At 37.5% G+C, this 20772-nt stretch overlaps 1 protein-coding gene across 2 annotated transcripts in view; it reads right to left on the reverse strand.

Annotated features, from left to right (window-relative positions):
• The window catches only part of LOC114647663 (bile acid receptor-like), a 103809-nt gene that overhangs the window by 26714 nt on the left and 56323 nt on the right, over positions 1–20772 (reverse strand). For both annotated transcript variants that reach the window (XR_007934376.1, XM_051924442.1), the window contains exon 6: positions 11403–11501. Coding sequence is in view for 1 of the 2 variants with exons in the window: in XM_051924442.1 (XP_051780402.1) it covers positions 11403–11501 (99 nt within the window). In the remaining variant the exon portion in view is untranslated. The remainder of the gene's footprint in view (positions 1–11402; positions 11502–20772) is intronic.

The raw sequence follows: 20772 nt of genomic DNA on the forward strand, positions 1-20772 counted from the left end.
TACAACTGAACACCAGCAAAACCAAGGAGCTGGTGGTGGATTTTAGGAGGACCAGACCCCTCCTGGACCCTGTGATCACCAGAGGTGACTGTGTGCAGATGGTGCAGACCTATAAATACCTGGGAGTGCAGCTGGATGATAAATTAGACTGGACTGCCAATACTGATGCTCTGTGTAAGAAAGGACAAAGCCGGCTATACATCCTTAGAAGACTGGCGTCCTTCAACATCTGCAATAAAATGCTGCAGATGTTCTATCAGACGGTTGTGGCGAGCGCCCTCTTCTATGCAGTGGTGTGCTGGGGAGGCAGCATAAAGAAGAAAGACGCCTCACGCCTGGACAAACTGGTGAAGAAGGCAGGCTCTATTGTAGGCACAGAGCTGGACAGTTTGACATCTGTGGCAGAGCGACGGGCACTGAGCAGACTCCTATCAATCATGGAGAATCCACTGCATCCACTGAACAGTGTCATCTCCAGACAGAGGAGCAGCTTCAGCGACAGACTGCTGTCACCGTCCTGCTCCACTGACAGACTGAGGAGATCGTTCATCCCCCACACTATGTGACTCTTCAATTCCACCCGGGGGGATAAATGTTAACATTATACAAAGTTGTTGTCTGTCTGTATACCTGCATTGTTATCACTCTTTAATTAATATTGTTTTTATCAGTATGCTGCTGCTGGAGTATGTGAATTTACCCTTGGGATTAATAAAGTATCTATCTATCTATCTATCTATCTATCTATCTATCTATCTATCTATCTATCTATCTATCTATCTATCTATCTATCTATCTATCTATCTATCTATCTATCTATCTATCTATCTATCTATCTATCTATATGCCAGTAAAATCAATTCTATTTATCACTCTGCATGCATTTTAATTTCCATGTAAATAGAAGTTTGGTTATGGAGTCGATTCTAGTTTTTTGATATTCCAAACTTCCAGAAAAGTTGATTTTAGACTGAAGTCTGTATGTGTGTGTTTGTGTGTGTGTTCATATGAAAATATGCAGTTTGTTTCCCTCTGTGTGGAGCTCCTGGATGACTAAAACAACAACAACACTTATTTCTACAGCACATTTTCATACAAATAATGTAGCTCAAAGTGCTTTACATGATGAAGAAAGAGAAAAAAAGACAAAATAAGAATTAAAATAAGAGAACACTAATTAACATAGAATAAAAGTAAGGTCCAATCTACATCTTAGGAAGGATTGAGCATTTTAGAACAAACAGTTTCTGAGATACTGTATCTGGCCTGAACACAGAGACCGATGTAAAACAATAATTTTTGAAAAAAATCAACCTCATTTTCAAAGAGGTTGCATTGCGTTTCTCATGTTTCAGACTCCAGGTTTATTGTTTTTGGTCTAGTACTTATCTCCATATCCGTCATAACCGTTTGACTTATGTTTGACAATAACTGCTGTAGCAATTTAAAGAGGATGTTTGCAGTCTACTCCATTTTGACATGGGACAAGGTGTCATGATGTAGGCTGAAAGACAGAGGTTTTGTAGCCTTTTCCTGTTAGGAAAGCCATGTTGTGTACTGTTGTCAGGGTTCCAGTCCCGCATTTCTAGGGTGTGACCTTAAATTAATCAGCAGAAGAGACATCCTTTTGCTTTAAACCTCATACAATCTGCAGATAAAGTCTTATTTAGATTTTTGAATTCCTTTGTGCTTACATTTCATGTCTTGCCTGGTTTTTGACTTAATGATTGTTATTTTTCTTTGAATTTTGCCCCTCGCCTGGGTTTCAGTTAATTCGTTTATTTTTATTTTAGTTTGTTTTGCCTTTTGTTCACATCTAATCTCATCTTAAGAAGCTAGTTATCTGTTTTTCTGCCAAGTTAGGCCTATTGATTTGAACAATTTTTTTCAGGAGCATTTTTTTAAACACAATTTATTTAGATATACATGTACACACACACAGAGGTAAGCACGCACACACACAGAAATACTCAAGCAAATGTATAATTGGAGATAGCTTATACTTGTTTGCATATAATTTGATGATGAATAGAAAGAAATGAACACACATACACACACACTACAATAGGTCTATAAAGATTGATGTGCATGGAGGCCCTAAGCCACCCCTTGTCGTCCATCCATCCATTATCCAACCTTGCCAATCTGTCTATTTGTACAGCTTGGTTGCTTCATTTGGCCCAATACGCTTAGTTTCAATTTAAATATTACTGAAGTTGTTTGCTTGATTCAATTTCATGTTCATTTTACAATACCCTTATCGGTGTACATAGCAAATATATGTACAGTATATACTCCTGACGTCACGCTTCCTCCTCCCCTCGGCCCGCAGCCTCTGTCTCGGATTAGAGCGAATATATCACTCCTGCAAGTGAACTATGATTCTTAGCGTCATGAGAGAAGTCGCAAAATCAACCGGAATGTTCAAGCGAATTATAGAAAAAAACCCAATCTAAATCCGTTAAGTAGTTGTCTCGTGAAAAGCGGACAGACATACAAACAGAAAGACATTGGATTTTATATATAGAGAGATCTGTCTGTCTGTCTGTCCGCTTTTCACGAGAGAACTACTTAACAGTTTTAGATCGATTATATATATATATAGTATATATATATATATATAAAATACAACCTCTGTCTGTATGTCTGTCTTAACTACTTAATGGATTTAGATTGGGTTTTTTTTCTATAATTTGCTTGAACATTCCAGTTGATTTGTGACTTCTCTCATTGTGCTAAGTATCATAGTTCAGTTGTGGTACCAATTTATTTGCACAAATCTGAAAGAGACACACCGGGCCGAGGGGAAGCGGGCGTGGCCCTTCTCACTCACGTCCCAGAATCCGTTCCGAGGCGCTCTACCTCTCGCCACGTGTTGGAGTGCACCTCGCCTCCACTTAGCTAGCAATACCTGTTTGCTCAACAGACATTACCATCTACAGATTGTTAAGGAGTAACGTTTGACGTTTTTGAGAGAGAGATCAGAGTTCCTTGTATTTTAGAGGTTAGCGGCTGATAGGTAGAGATATCACAGCCACATGCTTTACTCTCCACGTGGGTGACGTTCTCCTGTCAGAACTGAACACGATCAGATACAGTGCCAACATTTGACGTTGGAGTGTACCTATGTTCCGCTTGGCCAGAATTAAATTTTTTTTTTGTAATTGATTTTTAAAGTTTGTCCTGTTTCACTACTACGTGGGCGGAGCCACAGGGGACAGCTAGTATGGTCAGCTGACTCCATGAATTCTTTTAAAAAACAACTCAAAACTCATCTGTTCAGGAAGGCTTTTAGCTCTACTTGACTTTATTACCCTTCTCTCAGTTTACCTCTCTGTCAAGAAGCTCATGTAACCTGCGTGTGTGTGCGAGACCATCAATTATGTTGTCTGTTAGGCTTTTTCTCTGGATGTGCTGTCTTAATCTTCTTTATTTATTTATCTGGTTTGTACAATTCTATATACTGCATACCCTGCCGTTCTTTCTTAAATTCTGTTGAAGTGCCTTGAGCATGAGAAAGGCGCTACAGTATATAAATAAAATGTATTATTATTATTCTTATTAATATTATATAAGTTAAAGTACTTGACTCTATATTATGGTACAGTGCAATCAGTTGTATTGTATTGCAATATCTTCCATTGAGTGTTTTCCTACATTTCATGGAAGGGCTGTATAGACTATTCCATACCGATTTATTAAAAAGAATATGACATGAGACATAGATTTCACACCAAGACACTAAAGCTCACAATACTGAGCTGTTTCCACAGAAATAATGTAATACACAGAAAGCTGCCCACCTCCCTCTCCCTCTTTCCTGTTTTGGGTTTTCTGCAGAATGAGGGCTCACAGGAGTTAATCCACATTGAGCTTTAAGTTTCTTTTCTGTTTGAGATGCGTCTTAAGGATTGCAATCATCACTAGTGCCATCATAACCAGCAAAGTAGAGATCATAGTTACAGGACATGTCTGCTGGCTCAACAATATGTCTCCACGTGACAAGAATTAGTCTTTTTACTGGAGATCTTTATTAAGATACTAAATGAAGGGCAGTACATGAAAACACTTCCAGGTAGGAACTAAGCAACTTTCTTCTTGTGTCAATGACATCTCAGCCAGGTTTCCTCTCTTAGCTGGGAGTCAGATGCTTGTTTTGTGCTTTTGTTGTATATTTTTGATTTATTTGTATGTGTTACTATTTCTTTTGTTTATTATTTACAGTATTCTTTACATTTTATTTATCTGTATCTAAGCCTGGGTTGTGTTTCATGTGTCTGATGGGTGTTTCTACCACCATATAAATCTGGAGGGTCTCCCACAATTCCTGGTGGTTCATTTTGAATGTACTTAGGAGTGGTAAGGTCTTGTGCTTTTGTGTGTTTACTGTGCTTGTAGATTTTTTAAATGTCTTTCTTTTTTTCAACTATTCATGGAGTTCTGTATTGGGACCTTTAGTTGTATTGGATTGCCTTATTATTCTGGACAAATTCTATTTCCTTTGTGCTCCATGGAGCTCCATTATTATTGTAGGACATATTTTATGAAGAATACATTTTTTATTTTATAAACATTTTACGCAGGACTGTTTTTGCCAATTCATGGTTTTTGACAGAATTTCCCCCTCTAGTTGGCATTTTGAGACTTATATGCTTTGAGATCCTAGACATAAAAGAATTTTGCTGGAAGCAAAAAAAAAAAAATGTTTTGCAAATTTATTTTGTAAAGTAGAGCATTGATATTCACAAGTAATACAGACTGAGTGGTGCATCATTGTTGGTCTTTTTATTTTTGCCATGTACTGTTGCTGTGTTACAATATATCTGTTGATTTTTGTGTGTTCCTGAAGTACAGTGTGGTAATTTCTGGAAGGTATTAATTGTCTGACTGTCCCTAAATCCAGGGTTTCTGTTAACTAATCCAAGCTGCAATGTAATGTAAATGACTTAATGGTAAATTACTTAATGTAAATGACTGAATTTTGTGCAGCTTATTCTTTAGTTTTTATTTATTTTATTTGGTCAAAGGGAACAAGCAGTTACAACCAATTACGCATCAATCATCACTACTATCTTGTCACTTATCATGGACTAGCAAAATACCCGCGCTTCGCAGCGGAGAAGTAGTGTGTTAAAGAGGTTATGTAAACATATATATACATAAACATATATACATATATATACATATCTACATATACACATATCTACATATACACACATACATACATATATATATATATATATACACATACAGAAACATATATATGCATATACATATTTACATATATATACACATATATATATACATATCTACATACATACACATATATCTATCTATATCTATATCTATATATCTATCTATATCTATCTATATATCTATCTATATATATATAGCAAAATACCCGCGCTTCGCAGCGGAGAAGTAGTGTGTTAAAGAGGTTATGAAAAAGAAAAGGAAACACTTTAAAAATAACGTAACATGATTGTCAATGTAATTGTGTTGTCATTGTTATGAGTGTTGCTGTCATATATATATATATATATATATATATATATATATATATATATATATATACACACACACACAAACATATATATATACATATACATATATACATATATATATATATATATATATACATATCTACATATACACATATCTACATATATATATATATATATATATATATATATATACATATACACATCCACATATATATATACATATATATATACACATATCAACATATATATACACATACATATACACACATACATACACATATATATATATATACACACATACATATATACACACATATATATACACAGACACATATACAGTATATACATATATATCTACATATCTACATATACAGTATATATATATATATATATATATATACATATCTACATATATATACACATATATATATACATATCTACATATATATATATACAGCTGATTACCCAGTGGATTCGCTCACTGAGTGCAAGAGAAAAAAATAAAATGTAGTATGTATAAAATAAGTTTGTTAATTGCTAAATTTATTTTTCCACAAATAAAGAGCACTTACAATAACATAGAAATCAATATAAACAACATTAACATCATTATCATATTAGAATATGAAGTAATATATAAGAAGCACATTGCATATAAATATAAATTATTAAACAGTAAAATCTTCTTCTATAATACGCTACCGTGGCTATTCGTTTGTCTGTCCAGGATTTTAAATCACCTGTAGCTCGCAAACCGTTTCACCTATTGACTTGAAATTTGGTACACATATACTACGTCACGTCTACTATTCGCTTTCCCACACATATCAACATATATATACACATACATATACACATATACATACACATACACATATATACATATACACATACATACATAGTGCGTTGTAACACGGGCTGTGATTGTTACATGGGAGGGAGACGACAAATCACAGCTTCCCGCTTTCTAATCGGGCCTGTGATTGGTGCTTTAACGGATGCCCAGATCCCACAGTATGTCCCCTTAGGAGAGGCGTCAGGCAAGTGTAATTGAATAGCGGTGCTGCAAGTTTAGCTTTACACCTGTTTTTAAGGCTTATTGACTGAAAGGGGCTTTCATGAAAAAACTTAGGGCTTTGCTACAGGATACACCCTCCACAAGTTAAGGAAGTAAAAATAAAGGTATATATTTCTGTTTTATTTAAACCTTTTAAATTTGTATGTGGGCGGTATGGTGGCGCAGTGAAAGGTGCCAGTTAGGAGACCCAGGTTCGCTTCCCTGCATGGAGTTTGAATGTTCTCCCCGTGTCTGTCTGGGTTTCCTCTGGGTACTCCGGTTTCCTCCCACAGTCCAAAGACATGCAGGTTAGGTGCATTTGCGATTCTAAAATGTCCGTGGTGTGTGGGTGTGTATGGGTGTGTGCGCCCTGCGGTGGGCTGGCACCTTGCCCGGGGTTTGTTTCCTGCCTTGTGCCCTGTGTTGGCAGGGATTGGCTCCTGTATTTAGGATATAGCGGGTTGGATAATGGATGGATGGACATTTGTATGCATAGCCCTATTTGCCCGTTTTCATTTTTTTTTCTTTCTTCAGTAAAATTTCAGCAAACACGGAGCTTGTCAGTTCAAATACTGGTACTGACACCATTATGTGACCCTGAGGAAGTCACTTCACCTGCCTGTGCTGCAAAAAACAAAAGTAATGTAACAAATTGTACCTCAGATGTTGCAAGTTGCTGGAATAAAGGCATAAGTCAAATAGATAAATATGTATTATACACATAGGAACTATTCATTTATTTTCAGTTAAGTCATCTGCAGCAAACCTTTATAAATGAGGGTTTCTCCTTTTTAGATAGTGCAAACTGTTTCTTCTCCATTGAGGTTTTCTCTTGGAGAGCTTTTTTCATTTCATTGAAAATTAAAGCAGCAGCTGCCAAAATATGTAGCTTTCTTATTAACTTTTCAACATTGTGTAAAATAACTATAAAGTAACATAAAAGGTTTAAATACTGGTTATCCTTTTACACTAAAATATTACTAAAGAGATACAAAAAAAGTAAAATACATATGTTGTTTTTCTTTAAGGAGATTAAATATTACTGAAGAAAGAAAAAAAAAACTAAAACAGCCAAATGGGGCTATGCATACGAACTTAAAAGGTTTAAATAAAACAGAAATATATACTTTTATTTCTACTTCCTTAACTTGTGGAGGGTGTATCCTGTAGCAAAGCCCTAACTTTTTTCGTGAAAGCCTGTTTCAGTCAATAAGTCTTAAAAAGAGGTGTAAAGATATTGACAATAAGCTACGCAAACCCACCAAGACATGGAATCGTTTAAATCAAGGCGCGAGTCGAAAAACACCATCCCATACTATTAGTTAACGATTAACACATTTCTATATGTATTGTAAGCATACAATACAACTGATAATATGTTGAGCTTATTTATCTGGTGTACCGACATTTTTGCTTGTTTAACGGCTGAAATCCAACGTGGTTTGTGCCCTTCAGAATGAAAACAGCATTTATCTTTTTAATAAAAGGCGAGCTTTTAAGCCTGAGAAATTACCCCGTAAATGCACACGTTTAATTGGACATGTGTTAATATGTATGCTTACACAGTATTAAAAGACACTCAAAAATTAACGTCATTTACCTTCCTTCCCGTGTTTGACTCGTGCTGTAAATCTCTTCCTTGTTTTTAGTTCACGTGATTACGTAGGAGGCATGATGACGCAATACGTGACTCTGCCTCCTCCATTAGAGTATATGGACAAAAAACAGGTTCCAGTTATGACCGTTACGTGTAGAATTTCGAAATGAAACCTGCCTAACTTTTGTAAGTAAGCTGTAAGGAATGAGCCTGCCAAATTTCAGCCTTCTACCTACACGGGAAGTTGGAGAATTAGTGATGAGTGAGTCAGTCAGTCAGTCAGTCAATCAGTCAGTGAGGGCTTTGCCTTTTATTAGTATAGATCATTGTTTAATGGACACTTTTTATTCTAGCTATAACTATTTTTAACAACATTACTCACAGTTAAGCTTAGTCAACAGTAAGTTATACTCTTGATTTTAAACTAGTGTGGATAGTCAATTAAATATTTAATTTTAAATTAGCATGGAAAGCCCACTAAATACTTAATTTTAAACCTGCATGAATAGTTAATTAAATATTTAATTTTAAATTAGTGTGGATAGTCAATTAACATTAATTTAAAAATTTTCACGGATAGTTGATTAAATATTTAATTTTAAATTAGCGCGAATAGTCGACTAAATATTTAATTTAAACTAGCATGGATATTCAATTAAATACTTAATTATACGCTAGCATGGATAGTTGTTTAAATATTGAATTTGAAATTAATGTGGATAGTTGATTAAATATTAAATATGAAATCAGTGTCGATAGTTAAATACATAATTTTTTAAACTAGTGGGAACAGTCAATTAAATACTTCATTTTAAATTAGCATGGATAGTTGATCCATCCATCCATCCATCCATCCATCCATCCATCCATCCTCTTCCGCTTATCCGAGGTTGGGTCGCAGGGGCAGCAGCTTGAGCAGAGATGCCCAGACTTCCCTCTCCCTGGCCACTTCTTCTAGCTCTTCCGGGAGGATCCCAAGGCGTTCCCAGGCCAGCCAAGAGACATAGTCCCTCCAGCGTGTCCTGGGTCTTCCCCGGGGCCCCGGTTGGACGTGCCCGGAACACCTCACCAGGGAAACGTCCAGGAGGCATCCTGATCAGATGCCCGAGCCACCTCATCTGACTCCTCTCGATGCGGAGGAGCAGCGGCTCTACTCTGAGCCCATCCTAGATGACTGAGCTTCTCACCCTATCTTTAAGGGAGAGCCCAGACACCATGCGGAGGAAATTCATTTCAGCCGCTTGTATTCGCGATCTCGTTCTTTCGGTCACTACCCATAGCTCATGACCATAGGTGAGGGTAGGAACATAGATCGACTGGTAAATTGAGAGCTTTGCCTTATGGCTCAGCTCCTTTTTCACCATGACAGACCGATGCAGTGCCATGGATAGTTGATTAAAAATTTAAATTTAAAATTAGTGTGAATAGTCAATTAAATATTTAATTTTAAACTAGCATGGATAGTCAATAAAGTTTTTAATTTTAAGCTGGCATGGATAGTCATTTAAATATTGAATCTGAAATTAGCGTGGATAGTCGATAAAATATTAAATTTGAAATTAGTGTCGATAGTCAGTTAAATACATAATTTTTTAAACTAGTGGGAACAGTCAATTAAATACTTCATTTTAAATTAGCATGGATAGTTGATAAAATATTTAATTTTAAAATTAGCGTGAATAGTAGATTAAATATTTAATTTTAAATTAGCATGGATAGCCAATTAAATACTTAATTCTAAGCTAGCATGGATAGTCGTTTAAATATTTAATTTGAAATTAGTGTGGATAGTCGATTAAATATTAAATTTGAAATTAGCATGGATAGTTGATTAAGTATTAAATTTGAAATTAGTGTCGATAGTCAGTTAAATATGTAATTTTAAACTAGCGGGAATAGTCAAATAAATACTTAATTTTAAATTAGGGTGGTGAGTCGATTAAGTATTTAATTCTAAATTAGCATGGATAGCCAATTAAATACTTAATTTTAAGCTAGCATGGATAGTCAACTAAATATTTAATTTGAAATTAGCGTGAATAGTTAATTAAATATTGAATTTGGAATTAGCATCAAAAGTCAGTTAAATAGGTAATTTTTAAACTTGTGGAAATAGTAAATTAAATACTTATTTTTAAATTAGGGTGGAGAGTCAACTGAATGCTTAATTTTAAATTGTCGTAGTATGATAACATCTTGTCCAGATCTGTTTCCTACTTTGATCCATTGCAGCTGAATTAGGCTACTGCCTCTTGTGACCCTGAATTCTTTTATGTTACATGTGTTAAAATGTATTCATGGGACACAATAGCCATACTAGGCTCTGCTCAGAATGGTTTCAAATGTTGTTGATTTTAATAATGTAAATGGTTTGTAATGGACAATTTCTAATATGTATTGTGGAACTGATGCATTTAATAGTATGTATTACAACTATGTAAATCTTTTCAGTTCACCGTTTTATGTGCCGATTTCTCAATAAATCTAGCTTGCTTACAGTTTTTTAAAAAAGTTTTAGTAAATATTTCAGAGTATTCCTACAACCCTGTCTTTCAATTAGGCAGGCCAAAGTAACAGAAAATAAAAATGTGATGACAATGAAGAGTGATGGATGATGCTTGATGAGTAACAAGTGACTAGTAAAGAGTGACAAGTGATTCTTGACATCTTCAAATACTGGTACTTCATGTCAGGTGAAGTGAAAAATGACATACCCTTAATAGAAGTCTATCTATCCATCCATTATCAACCCATCTTAATAAAGAGAGCCCATTTCAGCAGCATCATGCAAAAGGGAGAAACTAGTTCTGAACAATGGAGCATCCCTCGCAGGGCACACAGGTTATGGATGAATCAGCAATAAGAGACACTAATCTTTATCCTGCCATGGTGATGATGCCACTTGACGCACAACTCCAGTCGTTAGGACTGGGAACAGCTTTGCCACCACACAACGCAAAGAAAAAAAAAGGTGGTGTCCATACCCAAAAACTATGGAGTCATAGGGGACAGAATTCCATATAAAATGCAATCACTGAATTCCTTGACCATAATAACCCCAAAACAATAGCTTAAGAAGGCCTTGAGGACAAGAAATGACTACAAAAAATTAAAATCAAGACACATAAATATGTGACATGGCCATGTCCAACATTATTACAACCCAATCTATCTTCCCGATTTAGGGAAGGCAGAGGGGGTTCAAGCAAAAAAGGCATTTAGCAGAGTGGAAGGGGTGCCCTACACTTCTCTGTGCGGCCTCCTGTGGTGCTCGGTACCTGCGATGAGCCTCTACGATGTAGTCCAGCAGACCTTGCTCCTCCATGGTCAGCTCCTTGTGTTCCTTTGGCAATAACAAAAGAAACAAAGAAAAAAAAGAACAATCAGCTCTTCACACTCCATGACAGATACAAATGTGAATATGAATTTTATGTTACTTACTATTTATATAAATTCACTGCGCGAATTGTTAGGAACACTTGTAACACCTGCTTATCCATGCAGTTTCACAAAACTTGGAAGTGAAGCATTGACGAAAAAATAGACTTCCTGTTAGTTTGCCAGCAATGGATGGAGTGTTTTGTGCTTCTCTGTTTGCACCTCCAATAAATAATTTTCGCAATGTAAGAAGTATTGTACGGGCGGCACTGTGGCGCAGTGGTAGCGCTGCTGCCTCGCAGTACGGAGACCTGAGGTTCGCTTCCCGGGTCCTCCTTGCGTGGAGTTTGCATGTTCTCCTCGTGTCTGCGTGGGTTTCCTCCCACAGTCCAAAGACATGCAGGTTAGGTGCATTGGCGATCCTAAATTGTCCCTAGTGTGTGTGTGTGTGTGTGCCCTGTGGTGGGATGGCGCCCTGCCCAGGGTTTGTTTCCTGCCTTTGCCCTGTGTTGGCTGGGATTGGCTCCAGCAGACGCCCGTGACCCTGTAGTTAGAATATAGCGGGTTGGATGATGGATGGAAGAAGTATTGTTAAAAAGCAGCACATAAAAGCTGGACAAAGAGGTGACATATCAGAGAAGGAATTCTTTTATAATTACTAATGTAAACCTGCTAACATTGTTATACTGGTGTGCTATCAGTTTAAGATAATCCCATTTTTTTTAATATTTAATATTAGTTCACTCCATTTCAACAGAGGTCAGTATATTGTAGTATAACATAAATAATGTAACTTAGTTGGAATCTTATTAAATAACCGTATTTGATCTGTTTTCCTAGTGATGCATTGTTTTCAAAAGTTTTTTCTTGTTTATTGTATTTGATGCAGAGCCCGTCAATCCATTAGGTGATACAGGACACTGTCACCTGAAGGGGCGCCATTTGTGAAACTTAAGGGGTCTCGTGCTTTGGACAAAGATGGAGACGAAATCGTTGTAGAAGTATGATAGTAATATTTGCGGTATGTATATAAAAGGGATGCCATTTGTGTTTCTGAAGGGCCATGTACTGCAGACACAACGCCACCCACCACCCAGTTGTCAATCTAGGATGATATTGAATGGGTACCGTTAATGAAAAGTAAACCTGAGGGGGAAGCCGTTGTTGAACTCTGGTCGATACTGAGTGGGCGCCATTACCCACCGGGTGCCGTTTATGAAAGTAAAAGTGCGCACATTCTGTATACCAAGAACCGAGCTCCTCCTTAAAGTCCACGGTATTTGCACAAAGGGGCACTGTTTGTTCTACTGAAGGGGGTGCACGCTCCAGACACTAAAAGGGGGGGTCCACAGGTCATTGAAATATAATAATACCACTATGGACAACAAGGGGCATTGTCAGTCAAGCCCCCCCTAGGGTTCCAAACAGGCTCCGATTGGCACTGATCTGATTTATTACATTACTGACATGAAACGCATGGACATACAGCATTTAAAGTTATGGTTTATATTGTTAGAAAAAAATTATTTAATAACACTGCAGTTACGTTAAGTTGTGCATAATGTGTCATGGGTGTGCGCTTGGGTGGCACTGGTGATGGCAACTACCCTCCGAACCTGAGGTTGGCGCTGTGTTCTAATGCCTTCATTGTGTAGTATGGAAGATTGACGGCCATTCCACCACTGACGTCACTTCTGTTCTCTGCCCCTTCCTGCCTGGAATCCATATGAGTGAGTGGAAGTTTTAGTCAGTTCACTATTGGACTCCCATCTGAAAAGAAGCCATTCTCATCTTTATAAAAAGATCATTTTTGATTTCATTTATTTCCAGTCAAAGACCATTGCATAGTCGTGTTCCACTGAGAAGGCACATGCTGTGCTCTTTTCGATCAGGATGGACTTTCACACATTAATGGCGAGACAAGCATTTGCCCTTTCGAAAGCCCATCCCTGTGTACCAACAACACTGAAGTTGTTCCAGTTAGAGAGGGACAGCACCGATCTTCAGGCAGCATGGAAACTTAATTTACTGTCATGCATGTGTGTCTGTGGATCGCGCTCCAGGCACACTTCAGGTATGTATTACTGCTCCGGGTAGAGAGGAGGCGCTGCTTACGCTAACCTTCTCCTCTCCTGTTCCCTCTGCAGCACAGGGAAGATGCCCAGTGAGGGCAACTAACTCCGTCCCACCTATTCCCCCTCACCGATAAATCTTGCTGCTGCTAGAATGTGTTCATTCCTTCCTTATGGTGCAAACCCTACTTACCCTGATCACAATCTTGATTTTGAAACTGTCTTCTATTGGAGTGCATAGTGGCCCTATTTTTTGTTGACTTTATGGTTATTTTTGTTGGAATTAAACGCAACATTTTTCACTGGTGTCGTGCACGTTGCTAATCAGATTTGTGCTGTTTACAAAGATAAGTACTGCAATGACGTATAAAGAAATGTGGTCTTTTACTCTTTTGATTGTTTAGATCTGTTTTCTTTAGCATGTTTCATCAGTGGGAAGGCTGTGGAAACTCGAGCCAGAATGGTTATGTTTAGAGTTTGAACACAAAGCTTCTTTCGCGATTCTGCTATTGCAGGGGTGTTGAACTTCAGGGGCCTCATGTATAAACGGTGCGTACGTACAAAAATGTTGCGTACTCCCATTTCCATGTTCAAATCGCGATGTATAAAACCTAAACTTGGTGTAAAGCCACGCACATTTCCACGGTAGCTCATACCCTGTCGTACGCAAGTTCTCTGCTCGGTTTTGCAGACTGGCAGCACCCAGCGTCAAAGCAGTGCTCCTTTTCCTGTGTGGTTATCCTTTCTTTTTTAGATCCATATCCCTGACACGGCTTTATAAATACACTGAAATTAACCGCATATTACTTATTAGTGTAATGCATCTGATTGTAATTAACCTGTAACAATATAATGGTCCACAGAATGACCAAACTATTCCAAATACCATAACTGCTTTAGCGTTGTTACTCTCACTGCACCTTCTTCTTCTTCTTCTTTCAGCTGCTCCCGTTAGGGGTTGCCACAGCGGATCTATTTTTTCCATATTGCTCTCACTGCACCACTCGGAGTATTTATATCACTGTATCTGAGTGTGGAATCACAGATAATAATAATAATAATAATAAATTTTATTTATATTGCACTTTATATTTTAGCAATCCCAAAGTCTACAGCAGATGATCGGAAAGAGAATTATCGGGATACAGCCTCAAGCACATGCTGCCTCAGTCATGCTGTCTATTGAACTGCTCTCATATGACAAACACTTCAGAGCCTTTCCTGTACGGATCTCGCGGTTCAGAAACAGTTTCATCCCAAGAGCTCTAAACGCACTCAATCAGTCCATCAACTGCTCCTTGTAGAACTGTTTGGACTTATAAGTACAATCACCTCACTGTAAATTTGCGATACAGTTATAATATTGCACAACCTGAGCCGCTTTATAAAGCGTGTATTTACATATGATGACGATATCATTTTTAAGATGAAATGAAGCAAAATATGTTTATTATATTATAGAGATAAAAATTTAACTTAATTTAAATAATCTATATTGTTAATAATTAAACATGTGAGGACACGGTAACGAAGTGCTAGTGAGCCGCTGGCGCTCCGTTCATGGATTGTTCCTGCCTCGCGCTCTATTCTTGCTGGTGCTGGAAGGATAGATGGATAGAATAATTAGACATGTATTACGAAGATATTTCAATGTTCGTTAAAAGTTTTGAAGAATCAGCGTTCTAAGCTTACAGATGGCTTAACGTTTATTACAGAGCTGATTGTGTGACGACTGGGTATTTGGAAAAAGAAAAGTAAGGACAGGAACTGCATGCGGCATGAACAATCACTGCACCACTGTGTTCCGATGTTTAATAACATGCTTTAACTCCTATCATCATGAAAATGATATCACGTATACATCTCAGTATTTTAATTATTCAGAGAGCTGTAATATTACGAATGTAATGGATTCTGTGACCTGCTGAAGGAAGAGAAAGCCCGGAAGCACGTAGTGATTCACACACATAGAGTACATAGAAGATCAAATACAAAACAAAGCATTTAACGTGCTACTTTAGTTACGATGGGATTTGAGAAACTAAACATTAAACGATTTTAAGATGAAGTTTATGATGTTCTACTTTAATGACAAAATAAACTACGTGATTAACACTAGAATTACAGGAGCCTATGAAAAAACACGTAGATCCATCCCATCTTAAATCGCTTTGCACCTCTCCATCAGCGTCTTTTGTCCTGTAAATGTGCCGATAAGCAGCAAGCAGCAAACAGCCTGCTATCACATCCCCCTCCGCCACACAATTTTCTCAGCTCAAGTTTGTTTACCTCCGTGTCAGTTGCTTAGTGTTGTATAGAGTGAGAAGTCAAGCAAAATAACACCTTTTATGAATACTATATCGTTATTTGGAACACATGTATTTCATGTGTGTTCCGTGTCTACAACAATCTGTGTACAGTAAACACATCGGTAAAACAGAAATGTTTTTCATGTTTTAGTAATAATTGACAAAATGTAGACATGAAGTGTTTAATGTGTGAAGCCTAAAGTCCAAATATCAACTAATCACTTTCACGAAAGGTACAAATATAACAGAACAAGTGTGCTTCTATTCAAGAATATAACTGCAGAAAAAGAACCTGCGTTAGGGTGCGACATTGACCCCCCTGAGATATGACTGCTTTGGTGGCGCAATGGTATCAACTGTTGACTGGTAGTCAAAACTTAACGGGTTCGATCCCGGATGAGTCCGTTTTGAGAAGTGAGCTGCTCTTATTCTTACTGTTTTAGAATAAAAACATGCATTTGATTTCAGTCTGTAACAGCCGGTGTAAATGTATGATATTTGTAAAGGTTAGCTTTTTTTTTTTTTTTTTTTTTCAGTTTTATTCTCTCAGTCGTGTTCATGATCCCAGCCCTCCCCATCTGACACTGCTGTTTTCACATAAAGACGTGCCATAACAGAGGTGAACTCAGATCATGATGACGGTTCTACATCGGAGCAAGAATGCACGTCGCACTTTTGCCATAGTTGTACTTTGTATATGTACACGGGAAGCTCTGCAGTCTACTTGTGACTTTACGCTGTAGGAAGTAAGTAAAAAAAATTAAGGTAAATAAGTAAATAACATTCGATCTGGCTCTTACATACAAAGTACAGTGACAGCAGCTTCCACCTTCAGCTATAGACTCTCTACTCAGCGATGGCAAAAGTGCAACGTGCATTCTTGCTTTGATGTAGAACCGTCGTCATGATCAAATACAAAACAAAGCATTCAACGTGCTAATTTAGTTACGATGGTATTTGAGAAACTAGTAAATTAAACTATTTAAAGATGAAGTTTATGATGTTCTACTTTAATGACAAAATAAACTACGTGATTAAAGTGGAAATTTCAACATTAAAGTTGACATTTTGTGCTTTTTCCCCACTGTGTGCCTATTTTTTTTTCTCTGTACCCTAATAAGCTTTCATATGACACTCAGATGGTGGGCTATGACTCTCCTTTTCACGGCGACTTTGATATGTGACAACTTCTATTTTATTTCAGGCACTGTGCGACTTTGTGAACTTGAGCTTTCGAGTTTCTCCGACACACTCTGTCACTCAATCAACTTCCTTTTGTTGTTTATACCACTGTTTAAACCCACAAATAGTAAGTTTTTCTTTGCCTCCACTTGGTATTCGCTGAAATTCTTCTATTTTCCCTTGTGTTTTTGTCATTGCCTTTTCACAGAAGGCTGAGCTTAAGGGCTATTTATATTGACTTGCATATTCAAAGAGAATTCTGGGAGGTGTTGGGGCGGGACAGCAGGCGCGTGCACGTGCATTACTTTTCACGCTGACCGGGATTTATGGAACGGAAGAACGTGGAAGTTGGCGTTCGCACAAGTTTATGCATCTGGATTTTTTGGTGCATACGCACATTTCCACTTTTGTGCTTACGTCATGTTATAGTGTGAATTCTATGCACGGCGTTATACATGAGGCCCCTGGAGTGCTACTGTGGCAAGTTTTCATTCTAACTCTTTTCTTAATTAGTGACCAATTTTTGCTGTTAATTAACTATTTCCCTTTATTTTAATTGACTTTTCTTGAGACTGACTGCTGAATTGATTCTTTTTTCCTTAAATGGCACCTAAACATAAATTTGATGTGAAGAGCCAACAGATGGCCAGCTAAGTTGGGGAATCAAACACCAACCAACTTCACTTCATTCAGTTTCTTAATCTGAAGCCAATTCTCGTTGCTAATTAAACCCGTTATTTAATTCCATGGCGCTCATTCTGCCATGGCAGACTTTTCCAAAACTGTTGATTTTCTTTTTTTAAGAGCTCTCTCATAATGTTTTGTAGTTACCTGAGCTGATCAACATTACTGAGGCCTTCACCTTTCTTTATTTTCAGTTATTGAGTGATGGACGTAGATTGTTGTTTATGTGTTGGTTCATTTTGTGTCTTAATGTTGTTTGGTTGCTAGTTAAGGAAAAATAAAATAATTAAGGGGTTTGAGTCTTAAGTTGTGCATCAATTAAATTTAAGGCAAAGAGTTAATTAGCAGCAAAGTCTGGTCACTAATTAAGAAAAGGGTTAGACCAAGGGTCCTCAATCACAGTCCTGGAGGGCCGCAGTGGCTGCAGGTTTTTATTCCAACTGGTTTCCTCATTAGAAAGCTGCACATGCTGATTATGAAACTTGGTATTGAACTATTTGGCTTGTTATTGCTTGCATTCAACCAAGAGCAATTTGAATTGCATTGTAGATAGTCCTTCTGTAAGAACATTACCCATGTGTTTTGTGGACCAAAATAGATTTAAACTTAATGGTCCTTCCAATCCCCCCTCATTCATTTCTAAACATTTTTTATCACAGATACTTCATAGTAAGCACGTTAGCTGGAGAGCTGCTGGTTTACTGGTTATCTGCATCTCATTATTAACTAATGTCTGGTTAAGAAAACAGGCAACAATTAAAACTTAAATGTAGCTGCTAAAATCTAAAATAGGCAATTAAGGGTTTTGAATGGTAACAGGCAAGAGAACTAAAATTAAGCCCAAAAAAATTATTGCTTTAGTAGTAAATAAAAGGGTTCTAATTAAGAAATTGGTTAAAGTGAAAACCTGCAGCCATAGCAGACCTCCAGGACTGTAAGTGAGGACCTCTGATCTGCAAAGGAACTAAAACTTGTCTTTGATGAATTACGGCACAAACAAGGCATAGAGTTAAACACCAACTATCATTATCAGCAAGGGCTGAGTTCTAATTAGGACACTGGTTGGAGTAAAACCCGTAGCCACTGCGGCCCTCCAGGACCGTGATTGAGGACCCCTGGGTTAGAATGAAAACCTGCAGCCACAGCAGCTCTCCAAGGGCCTCATGCATAATGCCGTGCGTAGAACTCACACAATAACATGGCATAAGGACAAAAGCGGAAATATTCGTACACACAAAAAAATCCAGATGCATAAATCTGTGTGTTCGCCAACCTTTATGTTCTTCCGCTCCATAAATCCCGGTCAGCGTGAAAAGTAACGCACGTGTACACGTGTACTGTCCCGCCCCAGCATCTCCCAGAATTACGCCTCTTTGAATATGCAAATCAATATAAATAGCCCTTAAGCTCAGCCTTCTGTGAAAAGACAATGGCAAAAGCACAGGGGAAAATAGAAGAATTTCAGCGAATACCAAGTGGAGGCAAGAAAAAAACATACTATTTGTGGGTTTAAACAGTGGTATAAACAACAAAAGGAAGTTGATTGAGTGACATAGCGTGTCGGAGAAACTCAAAAGCTCAAGTTCACAAAGTTGCACAGTGCCTGAAATAAAAAAGAAGTTGTCAGATATCAAAGTCGCAGTGAAAAGGCAAGTCGTAGCCCACCGTCTGAGTGTCATATGAAAGCTCATTAGGGTACAGAGAAAAGTAAAAAATAGGCACACAGTGGGAAAAAAGCATGAAATGTCAACTTTAATCTCGAAATTTCCACTTTAATCACGTAGTTTATTTTGTCATTAAAGTAGAACATCATAAACTTTATCTTAAAATCGTTTAATTTACTAGTTTCTCAAATACCATCGTAACTAAAGTAGCGCGTTAAATGCTTTGTTTTGTATGTGTTCTTCTATTTGCTCTATGTGTGTGAATCACTATGTGCTTCTTAAACGGGCTTTCTCTTCCTCCGACAGGACACAGAATCCATTACATTTGTGATATTACAGCTCTCTGAATAATTTAAATACTAAGATGTATACTTCATATAATTTTCATGATGATAGGAGTTAAAGCGTGTTATTAAACATGGGAACACAGTGGCATACTGATAGTGATGAGCTGGCGACCTGTCCAGAGATTGTTCCTGCCTCCCACAAATGCTTGCTGACAGTGAGCGACCTTCAATGAAATACTTTATTGCAGCAGTACTGTCTCTTTCAAACGTACTAACCTCCAATTCCTGTCCTTCCTTTTCTCTCTCCAAGTACCCAATTGCCACACAATCAGCTCTGTAATAGACGTTAAGCCATCTGTAAGCTTAGAACACCGATTCTTCAAAACTTTTAAGGAACATTGAAATATCTTCGTAGTACATGTTTAGTTATTCTATCCATCTATCTTTCCAGTGTCGCACCAGCAAGAATATAGCGCGAGGCAGGAACAATCAGGGCCGCCAGCTTGTCGCTGTTGCGGTGACACTGTGTCCTCACATGTTTAATTATTAACAATATAGATTATTTAAATGATGTTAATATTTTATCTGTATAATGTAATAAACATATTTTGCTGCATTTCATCTTAAAAATAATGTCATCATCATTTGTAAATACGCGCTTTATAAAGTGGCTCAGGTTGTGCAATATTATAACTGTAGTGCAAGTTTTCAGTGAGATACTGTAATTATACTTATAAGTACAAACAGTTCTACAAGGAGCACTTGATGGACTGATTGAGTGCGTTTAGAGTTCTTGGGATGAAACTGTTTCTGAACCGCGAGGTCTGTATAGGAAAGGCTCTGAAGCGTTAGCCGTATGAGAGCAGTTCAATAGGCAGCATGGCTGAGGCAGCGTGTGCTTGATGCTGTATACTGATAATTCTCTTTCCGATCAGCTGCTGTACAGCTGTGATTCACACTCAGATACAGTGATATAAATACTCCGAGTGGTGCAGTGAGAGTAATATGGAAAAAGATGATCTGATGTGGCAACGGGAG

This window comes from Erpetoichthys calabaricus, chromosome 3 (assembly GCF_900747795.2).
Source record: "Erpetoichthys calabaricus chromosome 3, fErpCal1.3, whole genome shotgun sequence".
NCBI classification, from domain to species: Eukaryota; Metazoa; Chordata; class Cladistia; order Polypteriformes; family Polypteridae; genus Erpetoichthys; species Erpetoichthys calabaricus.